This window comes from Alligator mississippiensis, chromosome 3, assembly GCF_030867095.1.
Source record: "Alligator mississippiensis isolate rAllMis1 chromosome 3, rAllMis1, whole genome shotgun sequence".
Classification (NCBI taxonomy): domain Eukaryota; kingdom Metazoa; phylum Chordata; order Crocodylia; family Alligatoridae; genus Alligator; species Alligator mississippiensis.
Window position 1 is genome coordinate 254,520,993 of NC_081826.1, and position 16,162 is coordinate 254,537,154.

At 44.4% G+C, this 16,162-nt stretch overlaps 2 protein-coding genes across 3 annotated transcripts in view; one reads left to right on the forward strand and one right to left on the reverse strand.

Moving 5' to 3' along the window:
- The window catches only part of ANKDD1B (ankyrin repeat and death domain containing 1B), a 49,824-nt gene extending 34,864 nt beyond the window's left edge, over positions 1-14,960 (forward strand). For both annotated transcript variants that reach the window (XM_019482397.2, XM_014594702.3), the window contains 5 exons: positions 2,063-2,161; positions 6,810-6,905; positions 11,983-12,181; positions 13,077-13,208; positions 13,552-14,960. In XM_019482397.2, the coding sequence (XP_019337942.2) occupies positions 2,063-2,161; positions 6,810-6,905; positions 11,983-12,181; positions 13,077-13,208; positions 13,552-13,610 (585 nt within the window). In that variant the 3' untranslated portion in view covers positions 13,611-14,960. The remainder of the gene's footprint in view (positions 1-2,062; positions 2,162-6,809; positions 6,906-11,982; positions 12,182-13,076; positions 13,209-13,551) is intronic.
- Positions 14,961-15,508: 548 nt separating this feature from the next.
- POC5 (POC5 centriolar protein) overlaps positions 15,509-16,162 on the reverse strand; it is a 56,397-nt gene continuing 55,743 nt past the window's right edge. The window contains exon 12 of the mRNA XM_006271961.4: positions 15,509-15,954. Within this exon, the coding sequence (XP_006272023.2) occupies positions 15,805-15,954 (150 nt within the window). The 3' untranslated portion in view covers positions 15,509-15,804. The remainder of the gene's footprint in view (positions 15,955-16,162) is intronic.

The window sequence follows — 16,162 nt, forward strand, 5'->3', positions numbered from 1 at the left end:
TTTTTTACTTACCACATTTATTTGACTCTAACACAAAGTCCCTCCCCCTCCTCCCCAGACATCATGGGGGCAAAAAGCCCCTCATCTTAGATTCCCACACAGAATGGAGGGGTAGGGGGCAGGCAGCTGCTGCAGCTCTGACTCTGACCCTAACCCCAGGTTGGAGCCAGAGTCAGACTCACAGCAGCCACCTTCCCCCCACCTCCCTCACACCCTCACTTGCCTTCTGCAGCTTCTGCCCACCGTTTTTCTCCATTATTGTCAGGTGCAGCTCAGCTCCAGCTCAGGCTGGGTTCCCTCCTGGCACGGAGCAAAATGAAAACTGTCCCCTGCCCAGTGAATCAGCAGCACTGCCAGTGCTGCATGGTTTAGCAAGGGCTGCGCTTTCATGTTGTGTGCTCTGGGGAAGGAATAGAGCCCAAACAGCATCTGACAGTATGGGGCTGGGGGGGCAAAGGCAGAGACTGGGGAGTCAGGGGGAGAAGGGCAGACACCGGAGGGAGTGGGGGAGGGAGGTGCAGAGGCTATGTGGAGAGCTGGGGGTGAGGGGTTCAGGTGGTAGGTGGGGCAGGAAGGTTGCAGGGGGAAGAAGTTGGGGACAGAGGACAAGGAGGCACCTGACCCTCATAGTCACCTGACTCCCTCCAACCACTGCTTTCCCTGCTGTAACAGTGGGGAGAGATGAATTCCAGACAATCTCCAATACTTAGATTCTATACCTGGAATATAACAAATTTATACATTTTCCACATATAGAGTCTAATTACTGGGGGGTCATTTTAAATTCAGAGTCATCATAGATTGGAGTAAATATGGTAATGATAGTGTTGAGGTGATGTTATTGCCATGATGGTCCAAGAAATATGCAGGAGGCGAATATTCTTAGGGGGGGATAGACATAGGCAAGCTTTTGGGTATCACAGCACCCAGCCATGCAGTTGGTCCAATAAAAGATATCACCCATCACAATTCTTATTTATTTAATGAACTTCTGTAGAAAAACAAAACAGATCTTATTGGAGGCACATGATGCACTGTATGAAATGGAGCTACACCATGGCACCCCTCTAGTAATGGGTACAGTCTTTGTGCCTTGGTTCATGATTTCAAGTACAATACCAGATCCATGTATTTATTTCTAGATCCTGTATGCCTCTCTCTGCCTTTTTCCTGATATACATTTCTGTGTCAGAAGCTTTCCATGGAATATGCTGTTACTTACCAAGGGAGATGACAGATTCATCATCACTTTTAAGTCTTTGAATCAAGACTGGATAGATTTCTTACAGATGTGAGAAGTTATGAGCTTGATTGAGAAGGTTGACTGGAGAAAGTTCTACAGCCCATGTTATTGAGGAGGTCAGACTAGACGATCATAAAGATCCCTTGTAATGCTTAATCTTTGCCAGAACCTCTCCATTATTTTTCCTCTGGGTAGCTTCACTACAAGTCTTTCATGTCCTGTAGAGCTTTGGACAAGGTCTCCACCTTCCCCAGTGTGAGTTTCACACATGCTTACAGTTCAGCTTTCCATATTCTAAGCAAGATGGACCCTTGTTCTCTTCAGAAGAGTCAATAAATAATCCATAAAGTCCCACTGGCCCGTTTGCAGTTCTGTCCAAAAATGTAGCTTATTGAACCAGGTGTTTGGAAAGGATGAAGGGGCAATAATCATGATCTACAGCTGGGCTTGCAGCTAGCTTGAAACATTTCCAACAGGAGAAATCGTATAGTTTTCTCCATTCCCAGTTCTAACCCATGTAAGCATAACTCAAACACACACCAAAATATTTCTGAATATGTGACAAACCTACTACATTCCTATTGTACAAGGACTTTTATAGTTTGTGAATGCATTGCTGCAAAAACTAAGGCCTGTTTTTCTTTTCTGAAAAGACAGCTGGAAGTTTGACCATTCAAGTGTTAGGTACCTTCATTCTGCATGGTATTATCCATTTAAGTATATGCTGTCATGGTAAACTGCCTTTGGATTTTAATTGGGTCTGGTTTCTTTCCAGTGAGGCATTGGGTTATTGTATTTATTTTCTATTGTTCATTCCAGAGGCAACAGACCCCTCTACATCTGGCAGCTGATCTTGGCAATGTTGAATTAGTGGAATTGTTGCTGAAGGCAGGCTGTGATCTCAAGATTGCAGATAAGGTATATCCCATTGTACATAAATGCTAAAGCAACGTGATCATTTTTATGGTGACCTTCTCTCTAAATACGTGAGAATCAGGTTTTCTAAATATTTGTGATCGGAACAGGCCCCCGGGGAGGCTGTGATGCCCCCTGGGGTCCATTCAACTCCTGTCCTCATTCTGGCTCCTCAGGTACCCTCCCTTTTTACCTCTTCTGCCATACCTTGATGTAACTGATAAGGTTTTGGGGGGGCTGCCCCCAGGGTCCCAGAGTGAGCCCAGTGCAGCTCTGCTGTTAGTCAGCCCTGTTAGTGCCTCAGAGCATCAGTTGCCTTATGAGCTATTTGTGGCCTCCATCCGCCCCTATAGCCATACCCAAGCCTCACAGATGTTACTCTGTCATCCAAGTACCAGCTTGTACAGGAGGGGCAGGCAATTATTTCAGTTGGACAGCTGCTTAACAAGTTTTGATGAGCTGTTGAGGGCCGCATGGGTAGCCCTGCCCCTTGACACTTGCCCCGCCCCCTGGTTGCCATAATGAGACAGGAAATCCTGCCCCCCTAACCCCTGACTTTTGCCATGAGAAGTCTCTCCCCTTGCCCCTCAGAAATACTCCTTTTGGGAAGTGGGGGGTTGCCATCTTAGAACCAGAAATAAAACAAATCGTACACTAAAAGTCAAACACCTACTAAAACATTTTAATTTTATTACAAAAAATATTTTTCATGATTTGTGTTTGTGTATTGTATATAGAAGGGATTGCATAATAACTCAAAAATAAAGTCTCACTCTTTTATATTGTGTGTAGGGGTGTGTGTGTGTGGTGGGGTGTGGGCGGTTTGTGAGGGGTTATGGCTATGTGGGGGGGCATAGGGTATGTTGGGCTGTGTGTATATATGGGGAGGTTGTGGGGGCAGGGTGTGGGTGTGTGAGGTTTGTGGGGTGTGAGGGATGATGGGGGGTGTGGGGACCCCCCACCCACTCCCCTACATTGTACACAGCTTCTGCTGCCAGCAGCAGCAGCAAGTGGGGGCACTCAGGGAGCTTGTGTCTGGTGCAGGCACTGGCGCCTGGCAGGGTGTGGCTCCAGCCAGCACTGCGTACGGGGCAGCAAGGAGCACAAACTGCCTGGCTGCCTCTATCATGGGTGCTCTATGCCACATGCCTGCAGCTCCCACACTTGCACCTGGGGAAGCCCCACACTGGACTCTATGGGGAAGCAGGGTACATGGGGATCCCTCCACTCCCAGTGGAGTCTAGGGACAGGGAAGGCAGCCGGCTCCAGTGTGGGGCTTCCCCCAGTGTGAGTATGGGAGTTGCAGATGTACGGCCCTACAATAGAAGCAGCAGCAGAAGCCAGCTGGGAACTGCAGGGGCTGGGTTGGCTCCTGCTGCATTCTGTGGTCCCAGCATTGCAACTGGCAACCACGCAGCACAGAGCCAGCCAGGCACCTACTGGCAGTGAATGATTCCCAATTGCAATAGTGAGACTGCAGAACACAGCAGGAGCCAACTTGGCCCCCATGGTTCCCAGCTGGCTCCTGCTGCCAGGGTCCTGAGCTCCCACCTGCTGCCACTTTCCTTCCACCATGCTTGCCACCGCTGCCTTTCCTCTGCTGCTTCCCTTCCTTCCCTGCCTGTCGCCACTGCTCCCTCCCCTTGCCCTGCACTGTCCCGGCTGCATGGCTGGGACTGCATGGCACAGCAGGAGCCAGCTGGGAACCACATGGTGCTAGCTGGGCCAGGCTGGCTCCTACTTCCCCCCCTCCCCCCTGCCCATTCTTATCTGGCTCTCCACTGTCCGGTGGAGGGAGGCAGGGAACAGCCCCAAGGTCCCAGGCCAGAAGCCTCTGCTAGGCAGAAGCTATTGGCTGGAGACTGGGGGGCTGGGGTTGGGCAGGGGGGGCAGGCAGGCCTTGCTGCTGCTGCCACTGGGCCCTGCCACTGACTCCTCCTGGGTCCTGCTGCTGCTGGCACCTCATCATCTTTGACAGGCAGCCAGGGGCAGATAAATATTAATTTTCTAAATTTTTTATGAGCCCTGCAGGTCAGATAGAATGGCCTGGCAGGCCAGATTTGACCCGTAGGCCATATTTTGCCTGCTCCTGTTAAAGACAGATGAGAAGTCAAACATTAAAAATTAAATTTCAGTGCCTGGTTCAGCATTAAATCCCTATAACCTTAAGAACCAGGTAACAGAAGCCACCGAGCCACGTAACAGGAGCCAGAAGCCACAAGAGAAGTAGTCAGAGGAAGAGCCAGTACTGCTTTTAGTTACTGGGGTAGCAGCTCCTCCATGTCTACCAGTGGGAGGGGTAAGCTGTCCCATAATTACTGGGAATTCTGATAGGTTTAATGGGCCTATCTACATGTGCAATTAATTTGAAGTACGCTTATTGCACAGTAAAAATACTACACAGTAAGCCTATTGGGGAGCATGTCTATATGTGCTCCCTCTTCAGAGCAGATTTGCTCCCAATGGGAGCAGCCTGGAGAGGGCTGCCCCCACACTGCTCTGCCACCCTGCAGCAGCCAGGGGGAGTTCCAGGCTCCCCCTGGATGCTAGCTTAGGTGCTGGCAGAGAGCACAGGGCCAGGAGACAGGTGTCTCCTGTTCCCATACACATCAGGAGGGGTCCTGATGTGCACGGAGCAGAAGCGCTGCTGCTGCTGCAGAGCTCTCCTACCCCACGCACATGGGGACAAGCTCTGTGCCCAGGAGGGTTTCCCCATAGCTGACCAGGACCTGTCCCTGTCTAGGGCTCTGGGCTGTGCATCTCCCCTGCAGCTGTTTCCAAGCCCTGTACCCTGATCAGGTGATCAGGGCAGGGGACTGGGAAGAGTCCCCTCCCCCATAGCTCTTTCCGAGCCCTATGCCTCGATCACTGCTAGCTGCTCCCCCAGTGGGACAGCTCCCAGCTGCCCCTGGCTTTGTGAGGATACCCTGCCCACCTGGGGGCTCGCTGTTAGTTGCCCCACTTTTAGCTCCCCGCTCCTATGTTGGGGCAGGGGGCAGAGATGGACCTGATCCCTGTGCTAATCGGCTCCCAGTTCCGATCATGGAGCCAGGGCTTGGGACTGCTTGCTGCCGGGGCAGGGGGACATTGTCCCGGCTTGGCTCCATGCTCAGAGCCCACCCCAGCAACAGGCAGCTACCAGGGGAGGGGATTGTTCTCTGCTGCTTGAGCTGACCGGGAGCATATTTGCTCCCAGTTGGCCATCTACATGTAGGCTACTGCGCAGTCAGTACCCTGAAGTTAATTTAATACTTGCACTTGCAGGTAGCAGATTACCCCGCAGTTGACTTAATTGTGCAATAAGCATCAGCACATGTAGACAGTGATGCTTTACTGTGCAGTTAGTCAACTGCATGTTAAAGCATCTCATGTAAACACACCCAATGGGTCTGGACTGGATGGGGTGTCAGGACTGTTTCTATGCTCTATCCCCATTCAAACAAAGCTGGCTTGGATTGTCACTGTCCCCTCCCATATCCTGAGATTTAAGTGTTTCTTCTCTCTCTGGAAGGAGCTGAAGAGGAGGTAACAAGAAGACAGGAAGTGTTCCTAGGTGCCTATTGTTTCTTTGTAGGAAGCATGGGATGCTCCACTTGACCTTTCCTCTTCCATTCTCTCTGAAATTCTTCTTTGTTTATCGTGCATTCAAGCAGACCAGAAAGAGCCCCCCTTAGTCAGGATATTGGGTAACTTGTTGATTACACTCACAGGTACTCTAATAACATGCCATTACTAAGGAAGGCAAAACTATCCTATGAATGGAGAATGACTTGGCAAATGTGGGCTTCAAGAAGCTCCTACAGGCCCTTTTTTTTTCCTCTAATGCAGCATGTTCTGTCCATGTGATGAGGCTTTTGCAAGCTGTAAATTTCTTGGCTCTTAATGTGACTGTATAAAAATGGGATAATTATAATGATTTTGAATGGAGTTGGAAACCAGAGTGCCAAAGGTATCTATTAGGTAACTGTAGAATAGCTGGAGAGTTAAAGTGCCTTGTAATTTAATCACTGAGCCTTCTAATTAGAGGTTGATATCTTTCAGCCCCTAATGTTAATATGTGGAAAATATCCAGAATATTTGTGTCTAAGGCAGCTGTGCTCGGTGCAACTTCACCCACGGAAAAGGACAGGGAAAATAAACCAGTAAAGTCATCAAAACATTATCTTGGCCTTCAACTTGCAGTAGCAGAGATGGACCCAGATAGATTAAGCAGTGTTTTCTGGCCAGAATTAAAGTTGTATTTCCCAATCTTCCTGTGTAGCTGTAGTAAACGTTAATTATTACCTCCTATTATAATGCTTGCATGCTTTCAGTCCGTGGCAGATCTGCCCCACACTATCAAGTAGCCCAGTGTCTTATGACAGGACTGAAGGAGAGGTGGGCATTGCATCAGGTCCATAACATATTCTGATCTCTGCCTTATCAACCCCCTGAAATCTGAAATATCCCACCCGTCAAGTGGCAGTGAACTGAAGGGATTCATTTCATCCAGAGCAGAGAGGGCCTCACACAGTAGGAGCTGTGAAGCCATCAAATCATAGTGGAAACATGTTCTTTTGAAAATGTAAATGATAGGGCTCCACGGGCAAAGAGGTGTACCTGTCTTCTGTTGACTAGCCATCATTCTGAGATTCACTGTCTATTCTTGCAGCAAGGAAAAACTGCACTGGCTGTGGCATCCAGAAGCAACCATGCCCTTATTGTAGATATGGTCATTAAAGCTGAAAGGTTTTACACCAGAAAACAGGTAAGAACCAGGTCTACCTCACCCAGGGGGACTGTAGCTGGAAAATTGGATTCTAGCCTGATTTAAAACCCTTTCTATCTCAGCTGGTTTCCTCCTTGCTGGTTACAAGGAGTTCTTAGAGAAACAAGCATAGGGTTGGAGATCAGGAAGTCCTGAGTACCAACTGAGGTGTTGCAAAGCCATAGGCAAATTAATTAACTTCACTTTGCTACTCCAGGCACTAAACCTGGAGCTAATGGAGGGAAACAATGTTCAGTTTATGCCATGAACTCCCAGGTGTGTAATTCATCCTTGCATGGGACTGTGTGTCAGATCCTGACTGACCCTTCTGCCCTTTTGCTACAGCAAAATCAGAGTTTTAAGCACAGGGAGTGTGAGAGTCCCTTCTCTGCTGAAATCAGCCTGAGATCATCCTCTCATCCTTGGCTGGATCAGTCAAAAGTTCCCATTCCCGTTAATTTTGCCTTAATAATTGAACACAACAAAGAGATCAGGGGAGGGAAGAAGGACTCTGAAGGGCATGCTCAGTATGACTTTCCATTTTGTAACATGTTCTCCCACCCTAACTTATCATTTAGATTTTAACATGAGCTGCTTTGTTGTCGCTGTCCTTGTGTTGTTATGAAATAGGAAGGAGTTCTCATATCTGTATCCTGCACCAAAAAAGAGAATGGCTGCTAAGGCTTTTGGTTACAATACTGAGTCAACTATTCTGTGTATCTGTGTATATGCATTACAGAGCTAGGCCCAGACAGCAGCCTTTGGCTTTAGGGTTCAGTGTCTCCACACTTCTGAAAAAGGGGTGTTTGGAGATGGGTTTTTGAGGGAAGCACATTCTAGAGACCTGCTGGGAAACTCAGATCCATCTGTAATGTAGAAGTGGATCTCCTGAGTACAGGGCTAGTCAGGTCTTTGGGTTTTTGCTGAAATCATTTTTTAATCCTATGTTAGTTTTATTATGTATCTCACTGACTTTCTTGGTATGGAGAAGGCATGAAGAACCCACTGTTGAAACACACTCATTGGAAAAGGTTGATATCATGTTCAAATGGCCACATGTCATTTTTCCAGGTGAAGTCATAGTCATATATAAGTATGAGAAACTCAGTTAACTTGGTAAAGATTTTGGATATGCATTGCACTTGAAAAAGCCCCAAACTATCTGAAATTCACAAAGGAAGTTTACTCTCAGGCTCATACTGGGGTCTCTTGTTCGATAGAGAGCAAATTTTCTACTTCTGTAATAAGCAGCCAGCAGAAGATTTTTACTTGAGCATCACTTGAGGTAAACAGGTGCAGTGCCAGTGAATTCAGCAGCATGGTGCTCTGTTTAAGCCAACAGGGAATTTCCGAGGTACTCGGTGCCTGAGCTGAAATTGTTTCTAGCAGACGTTTTGTTCCAGCCGCTCTGAAAATCAGTGCTCTTCCCCTGTCCCCAGTCCGCTTCCCCCTGAAAAAAATCCCAATCCAAAGATAACAAGTATTACTGAGATGCAGGTCAGTTAACACACTTGTCCTGCTATCCTCCACTGACAAGCCTTCTTACCATTTGGCATCTCTTATCCAATGAGGCATTTTCCCTTGCCTACCATGGGAGAGGGAAGAGGAGGAGAAAGGGACAGTTTGGGAACAATTCAGCCATTTGTAGGCTGGACTCCTCTGCCATTTTTTAATTTTCTTGTTCCTGAGAAGCTGACTTTCCATGCTAGTTCCCTATGGGGGTAAATATGGGAAAGTAGGAAGCTCAGAGGAGTTGCTTACACTGAAGCACATGGGAATATAGAGTCTGGAACAGAGCAACTGGACCTACAAACCACTCTTTAAGAGCAGGGGATACACTACAGTGCACAGAGACCAAAGGAATGGCTCACAGGTGGTAAGTTATGGGGAATATTGTGGAGGTGCAGGGGCTCCTCCACAATACACAGAGTGAGTAGGGATCTCCACAGAACTCAAGAGGAGCTGAAACTTTTATAGATGTAATGTATCTAAAGTAAATCTACTTCACTTCATGATGCACTCCCAATATGCACATCCTATCATATACCACAGGGACATCCACCCTTTTGTAAGCTTCCCTGTTTTTTTCTGGTTCCTTGGAAATACAGATGCAGAAAGGAATTCCAGTTGATCTATTTAAGGACAGCTCTGAAATCATGTCACTGTCTTATTTCTGCCTGTCCTGGTTCAGCTACTAAAGAAATAAATACCTTGTCTCTCCTTCCAACTTCCTGATATTAGCAGCTTTCAAGAACAGGGGTGCACAACTCACTTTGAGGGCCACTTGCAGGGCACACTTTCCAATGGAGAGCTGCCACCAATGGGATCTGCTCTGACCGGATTGAAGCACATTGGCAGGGGGCCTGCACATGCAGATATATGGGCAAATTAACTGAATTGCCATGTATTGAGGACACAGGACCAGCTGATTTGCTTTTCAAATCCTTTTTCATTTAATAAAGAGTGGTGAGGACCATTGGGGTCACTATAGTAACCCATATGAGTGCATGCCTGGGTTAGCCAAAAATCTACCAGGAGACATGGGAGAGATTTCCTTGGTGCAGAGAGATGGACTAAATGAAGGGCCCTTTCAGCCTTCTTTCATTCTTTAAAATTCAATTTTATAGGAAACTCAGGAAGGTAAATAAGAATTTTAAATTATATTCTAGTGAAAAACATGTCCATGAACTGTGCAGCTTGTGTGCATCTGATATGGTTCAGGTAGAGTCGCCGGATATATTATTGTTCCTTTCATCTTAGATGGAAGTTGGAGGTGAAACCATTTATTCCTGGAGAAAATATGACAACCCTGATAGTAGCAGGTCATACTCCTACCCTTTTGCTATGCTTTACTTAGCTGCCCAAGGGATAGAAAAGGTGTTTAAGCTGATGGGGTTTTGGAACAGTTTAAGAGATGTTGGGAAATAAAACCCAAGCACTTTTATTCCATTACCTGTAGCTAAATATCTCAATACAGGTGGACACAGTCCTTGGACCAGCATCAATGTTACCACTGTGGAACATAAGCTGCTAGGAAGTAAACAACATGTAGTTTCAACGTTCTGAATTCTGGAACATTTGAACTATTACAGAATTACGTTTCTGAGTAAATTAGAATGACGTAAGCTTCTAAACCTTACTTTAGACTGCAGGCAATGAAATCTGCCTTGGAGGAATGTTTTGTAATGCGCCTAGTGAAGTTGCATTACTGAACCATGATAGTTTTTAGGGAAAGTGCTTTTGGAGTAAGCACCACACTTGCAGGTCTCTGGGTTTATTTGAATGCAGGCTTTTTGCTTACTGCTTCTGAAGTGTGGAATGCTAATACTTACCTTCCTGGCCAACTGTTCTATAGTTTAAAATATGCATCCTGTATCACTGCAGCAGCTCAGTTTTAGTTTTAGAGGCTGAGTGAAATACGTCTATTCTGTAAACAAACACCATCAAAAATGAATATTAGAGGAGTAAAGGCTCCTCTACATGAGGAAACAGCATAGTTATAACCCACCACAAATGCCACTGCAGCAGGGGTGAAGCACAGCTACAGGATTTGGTATGAAAATACATCCAGACAGGCCCCTCCATTACAAAGGTCACCACATATGCTGATAGAGTAATATGGTTATGGCTAAATCACATTAAATATTTTTGCTAGTGTGACTAATAAAAATAAGCTATGATTTGATGCATTTAAGCACCTGCTTATCATTTCTACTCTTCATGGGTATAAGCACATGCTTAGATGTCTTGCTGAACTAGGGCCTTACTATGTGTCTAAGGATCCAGGACTCAGACTTCATGTGGTCAGGATTTTAACTTTGGTTTGTCGCTGCCCTGGTCCCACTCCCCAGTAGGACTAGCCATGCAGTCAGGGCTCAAAGGGACTGTACTTTGTTCTAACATCATTATTTGGTAGCTCAGAGATGGTGAATGCCACACTGTAGTTATGTTGCTGCTGCATTGTCTAATAAGTGCCCTCCCCAGTGAATCTGAGCTGCTGGTAGCAACAGTGGGAAATTTTAGATAACTGCTATGGGCACACACGTTTTCTCCTGCTTTCAAACAGGAAAAAAAGGATTGTGATTTAACTACAACCATATTTAAACATGATCTTTTGAGTAAAATAAAGCCCAACCAATTGCTAGAGTAAACAACTTTAAATTTTAACATAATTTAGTAATGTATATAGCTACTAGGTGCCCTTATTCCTGTCCACCCTACAGCATTAGCTTGGTTAAATATAATTTGCAGTTTCTCTAGGCAGCAAGGGTAACTTTATTTTTTGGAGGTCTCTGGTGTGTATACCAGGCTAGTGCTTACTGTGGCTTTGTCAAAAAGGGATTGGATAAATTCTTGGAATTTGTTGGAAGGCATCAGGTACCTCTCCACTATCTAACTGCTACATTCAATCCCCTCTTCCCCCCCACCCAGCCTGTCTCTCACCCACTGACTCCTCAATTTACATCTTCACTGACTGCCTGTCTTGCATGCATAGCAGCGCAGCCTCTGGCTTCTTTACTTTTCATTCCATCAAGGAAGAGCACACCCTGACTGCAGAGACTTCCTCAGCCTAACAAAGGGTTTTTAAACCTGAACGCTTGCTATAACATTTTTTTCCAACTATTTGTCTAATAAAAGGTATCATATTTACCCAAAGAACCTTGTCTGCCTGTGTCCTGAGACCAACACGGCTACAACCTACACCTCAGTAGCCATTGAGCATAGGAGTTAGAGATACAGCCTCTGAATCAGAACTTTCTAGACCTTAAATGCTGGAGGCTACAAGTAACAGGGGAACAGTGAAAAAGCCATGGTCATACCCAGTCCACTTTCCTTTCAATATCATCTGTCTGCCAGTGTGTGACACAGGATACTAGGAAGGATACTGTCTGATCCAGTCAAGGGTAATTCTTATGTTCTTATGTTAATAATAAGAAAATTACCTAGTGCTGCCAAGGTATGGCAAAGCATACAGCCCAATACTGTTTAGTTGCCAAAGATAAATGTTCTCAGCATAATTTTGGAATCTGTCATTACAAAACTACAGTTTATCTGAAACTTGGTTTTTATTTTATAGGAGCATCTTGGAAGTACTGATGAATCATCAGATTTTCGTCTGTCCTTTAAGCAAGACCACAGCATGCAGACCAAGCAAATCCGTTCCTCCCTCTGGAATCTGGCTTACAATCAGTTAAAGCCACAGGAATGGAAAAAGCTGGCCCTGTTCTGGCAGTTCACAGATGAGCAAATTAAAGCTATTGAAGAACAGTGGACAGGTAAAGATACGCACTGAATGTATACAAGTAGGACATAAATAGCTTAGGTCAAAATATTGTGTCTTGATTAGGTATCCAGGTTGTAGCCGTATTGGTTTAGAGGCAAAAGGAATTGGAACTCATGGCAAAGGTGATATCTTTTATTAATCCAACTAGATAGCTGCAAAAAAAATCTTTATTGCAAGCTTTTGGGCACAGAATTTTCATTTCCACCTAGGAGAAATTTTACAATCTTTGCACTCTCCTGTGCGTAAAGAAAGGTGCCTGTGCCCAAAAGCTTGCAAATAAAGATTTTTTTTTTTTGCAAATATCTAGTTGGTCTAATAAAATATATCACCTCTGCCACAAGTTCTGATTTCTTGTGTCTTGATTAGGCCACTTAACTTATGGGGAAGTCATGAGTATGTATTTTTCCCTGGTCAAACAGTGACATTTCACTTGAGTCAAGTCAGAATTATTTTCTTTGTGATTTAAAAAATTGTGAAGTACAAACACACTTCAGATTAATATAACATCTCACACTTGCACTTGCTTCATAATCCTCAGGAATTCTTGCCAGCTTTAGGGATGAGTGATTGCAGTTAGCTTTGAGAGCTCGGTATTTCCATGTATTTCACTTTTGTTACTTACCCTACAATGCCTTTCCCCAAGTTAAAAACAAAAGAAACAAATTCAATTTTGGATTAATTAAATCCTGATTTTTTTCCACTAGCTTTGGGGTAAAACTACCATTTCACCTTTGGACGTCTTAGTTTCTAGGTTAGAAAGCAAATGAAAATGTCTGAATGCCTGAAGGTGGTTTTTAAAGGAAAATCCCTATTTGTAAAGCAAATGTGACATCAGGGTATTTTGCCTCCAGCCTGTTGCACAGATATGTATTTTGTGTATGGCTTAGGAAAAAAGAGCTATAAGGAACATGGACACCGAATGCTGCTTATCTGGTTACATGGAGTGTTGCTGGCTCATCAGAATCCAGTCAAACATATATTTGAAGATCTGGTGAATGCAGGATTTCCGCATCTAGCTGGTAAGATTTTTCTGGTATGCAGAGCAGAGTGAAGTAGCTTTCAGAAAAAACTGCTGCTATGCTGAAGCACCAAGCTATGTTAGAAGAGAGGTGATGACTGCAGGCCTGCAAAAGAAGCATGGCTCCCCACCAGGTCTGCAGGGCTGTGGCTATTTGGCTGATCAAGGGCAGAGACAGCTGAGTCTATGAAGAGGAGAATCCCTCCCTCCCAGCTTAATCATACAAAAACTCCAGTTTCATCCCAGTTTTTATGGTCAGGCCTCTATTGGTTCAGTTGGAGACCTGGTAAGAAGCAGTGCCTGTCTCAGCATTTTCCCCTCCCCCCCCCCTTTTTTTTTTGCAGAAAAGATCAGAGCTGAAAGCAGCACTGATATGGATTCCAGAAAATGTGTAATTTCCTGACTTCAACAGAAGAGAGCACAAACCATGGAATTGTTTGCTATTTGTGAATACTGTTTCTAGAAAGATTATATTTGAAAAATGTAACTTGCCTGCTTTAAGTCTACGAAGTTTTTTCTTCAAGCTCTCAAAACATATCTGCCAGAAATACTTCTCAGGTTAATTTCTTTGTTTAATTCCACACACTGTCTGACACTTGTAAGTATGTAGTTAATTTACTGTTTTTGGAGAGTGGTTGGTTGTTAGAAATTAACAGTTCTGAGAAAAAACACATATGCTACAATTTCTTACCCAACTTACATCACAGCAGTAATTCCACATTGGAACTATGCAGTTAAGCTACTCTGTGCTTGATAAGAAATAAATGGCATATTTTGTAGCTTAAGGATATGATGTTTAATAAGTCAGGATTGTGTGGATAAATATTAAGCACATCCATAAATAGTTTTCAGTCTGAAGCTGATTTTTTCTTGTTTAAACTTAGGGTATGGTTTTTGGTGGATGTTTATTTGGTGTGTGTGTCCAGCATTGAAAATGCTAATTTTCTTAGCATGGACAAAGCCACAGTAAACACTAGCCTAGTTTGGCCAACAGACATTTCAGAAAAGCTACCCTGATTGCCTAGATAAACTACTAATTACATTTAACCAAGGCTAATCCTAGCACAGCAGAATACAAGAGGCACCTTGACTTCACTGTAGGTGGGTACAAATTCATTATTAAATTTATTCCCATCATGAGGCACCCTATAATAGTAGCCTTAAAACTATAACTTTTGTGTTTTTTACACAGAAAAGAGCTGTTAAAGGAACAGTAGTTTTTCTGTCTTGTAAAAAGAAAACAATCAAACTTGGCTAAATATTCATTCCCAAATTGTCAGAACCCGGTAGTTGAGTGCCTATGTCACAGTGGAAGAGTTCATTGATTTGATGCCTATAACGCAGTGGAATTTCTTGCCACAGCGGAATTTTCCGCTATGGTAGAAAACCCAAGTGCAGTAACAAGTTCCCGCCAACTTTATGCAAATACGCGCACCACCATTGGCCGGTTATAATTATTCACACTTGGTGACTAGTAATTGGCTTGCTAGCCATATAAAAGTTAAAGCAGTTTCCGCCCAAGTCGGAGAACTCCGCGCACATCTCGGAGTGAACTTGGTGGACTGATCACCCACCAATGACTCCCCGTCACCGACCGTCCCGACGTACCCCCGTGCCCTGCAGGCCCGATAAGCCATTCATGTCATGTCGTCTTACTCGAAGAGCTCACATTTGCAACTGTAATCTAAGTCAGTTCTTCTTCCTGCGCTGTGTACACCGACGGCGTAAGTAAATAATCTCTTTGTTCAACCAATACGCTTCAGTACCTAATTCCGCTCCATCGGTCAAAAGTACCCGCCTGCTGTTTCGGGGCTACTGGCCACAGCCCGGCCTACCACTCAGCCGCCACACAAATAAGCAAATATATGCTGTCAGTTTTTCTGTCTATCAAAGTAGTACTGAACATTTAACAGCTTTCATTCCATTTGTTGCTTGAGGAGTACGGAGAGGAATTCCTGTCTCTTGAGCGTAACTGTTTCCTGGGTGAAGTTGGTAAACTGAACTCTAGTTTTTCTGGCCTTCTGAAGTCTTGGGTCCAACTCTGTCCTGCATTACAACATGAGCTTAAGCAATGCTGGTTTGAAAAAGGGACACTGCTTGGGAGCTGATGATTAAAGGACATTTGTGTAATGCATTGTGTGATACTCGCCAAAACTGCCTTCCTACCATTCTCTTAAGAGTTATGCCCTGCAAACAAAGAGTCTCCATAGGATCAGCAGAAAATCGAAACCAGATTAGGTGACTTGATTTATATCTCACTCCAAGAAATTGGGGGTGTTAAAAAATCCCATCAGACTAATATCTGTTTGGATCTTTTATTAAAAATTATATAACAAATTCCTTAAATAAGAATACAGCTATAACAGGTTCTCTCAAACAGGCATACTTTGCAATTTGAGAAATATATTTCAAAAGTTAATTTAACTGTTTTGAAGAAAAAACATCAGTATGAGCAGATTTGCAGTACAGTTTTGAAAAGGTAAAAACATGATTGGCCATGTGACAGCAACCTGGAAACAATGGGGAATAGCTTTAAACTGAGACTTGGCAAAACCCTCTGCCTGTTGGAAAGGATACACACATTTCAAAGCATTAACTTAATCAACAACCTTTATCGAATGAACATGAGGATGAGACTGGCTATGGGGCATTCGTCCACCCTGTCCTGTAGGTCTCACAGTGGTGGCACTAGAGGCAAGATGGAGAGTTCGTGGGTATTTAGCAGCAGTGGCTTGGGATATGGTTTGCTGGGGGGGAAAAAAAAGATACATCAGAACTAAGAAAAGTGCTCACAGAAACAGTTTCCCATTGTATTAGCTGGAACATAATGATCTGCACCTTAGAACTGGTAATGATTTAGAAGAAAGAGGAAGTGGCATCTGTGTCTAACTCCCTGACATCCACCACCATCTATATTTTAATTCTTTTTAAAAAACACAATTTCAGTGTTTGATC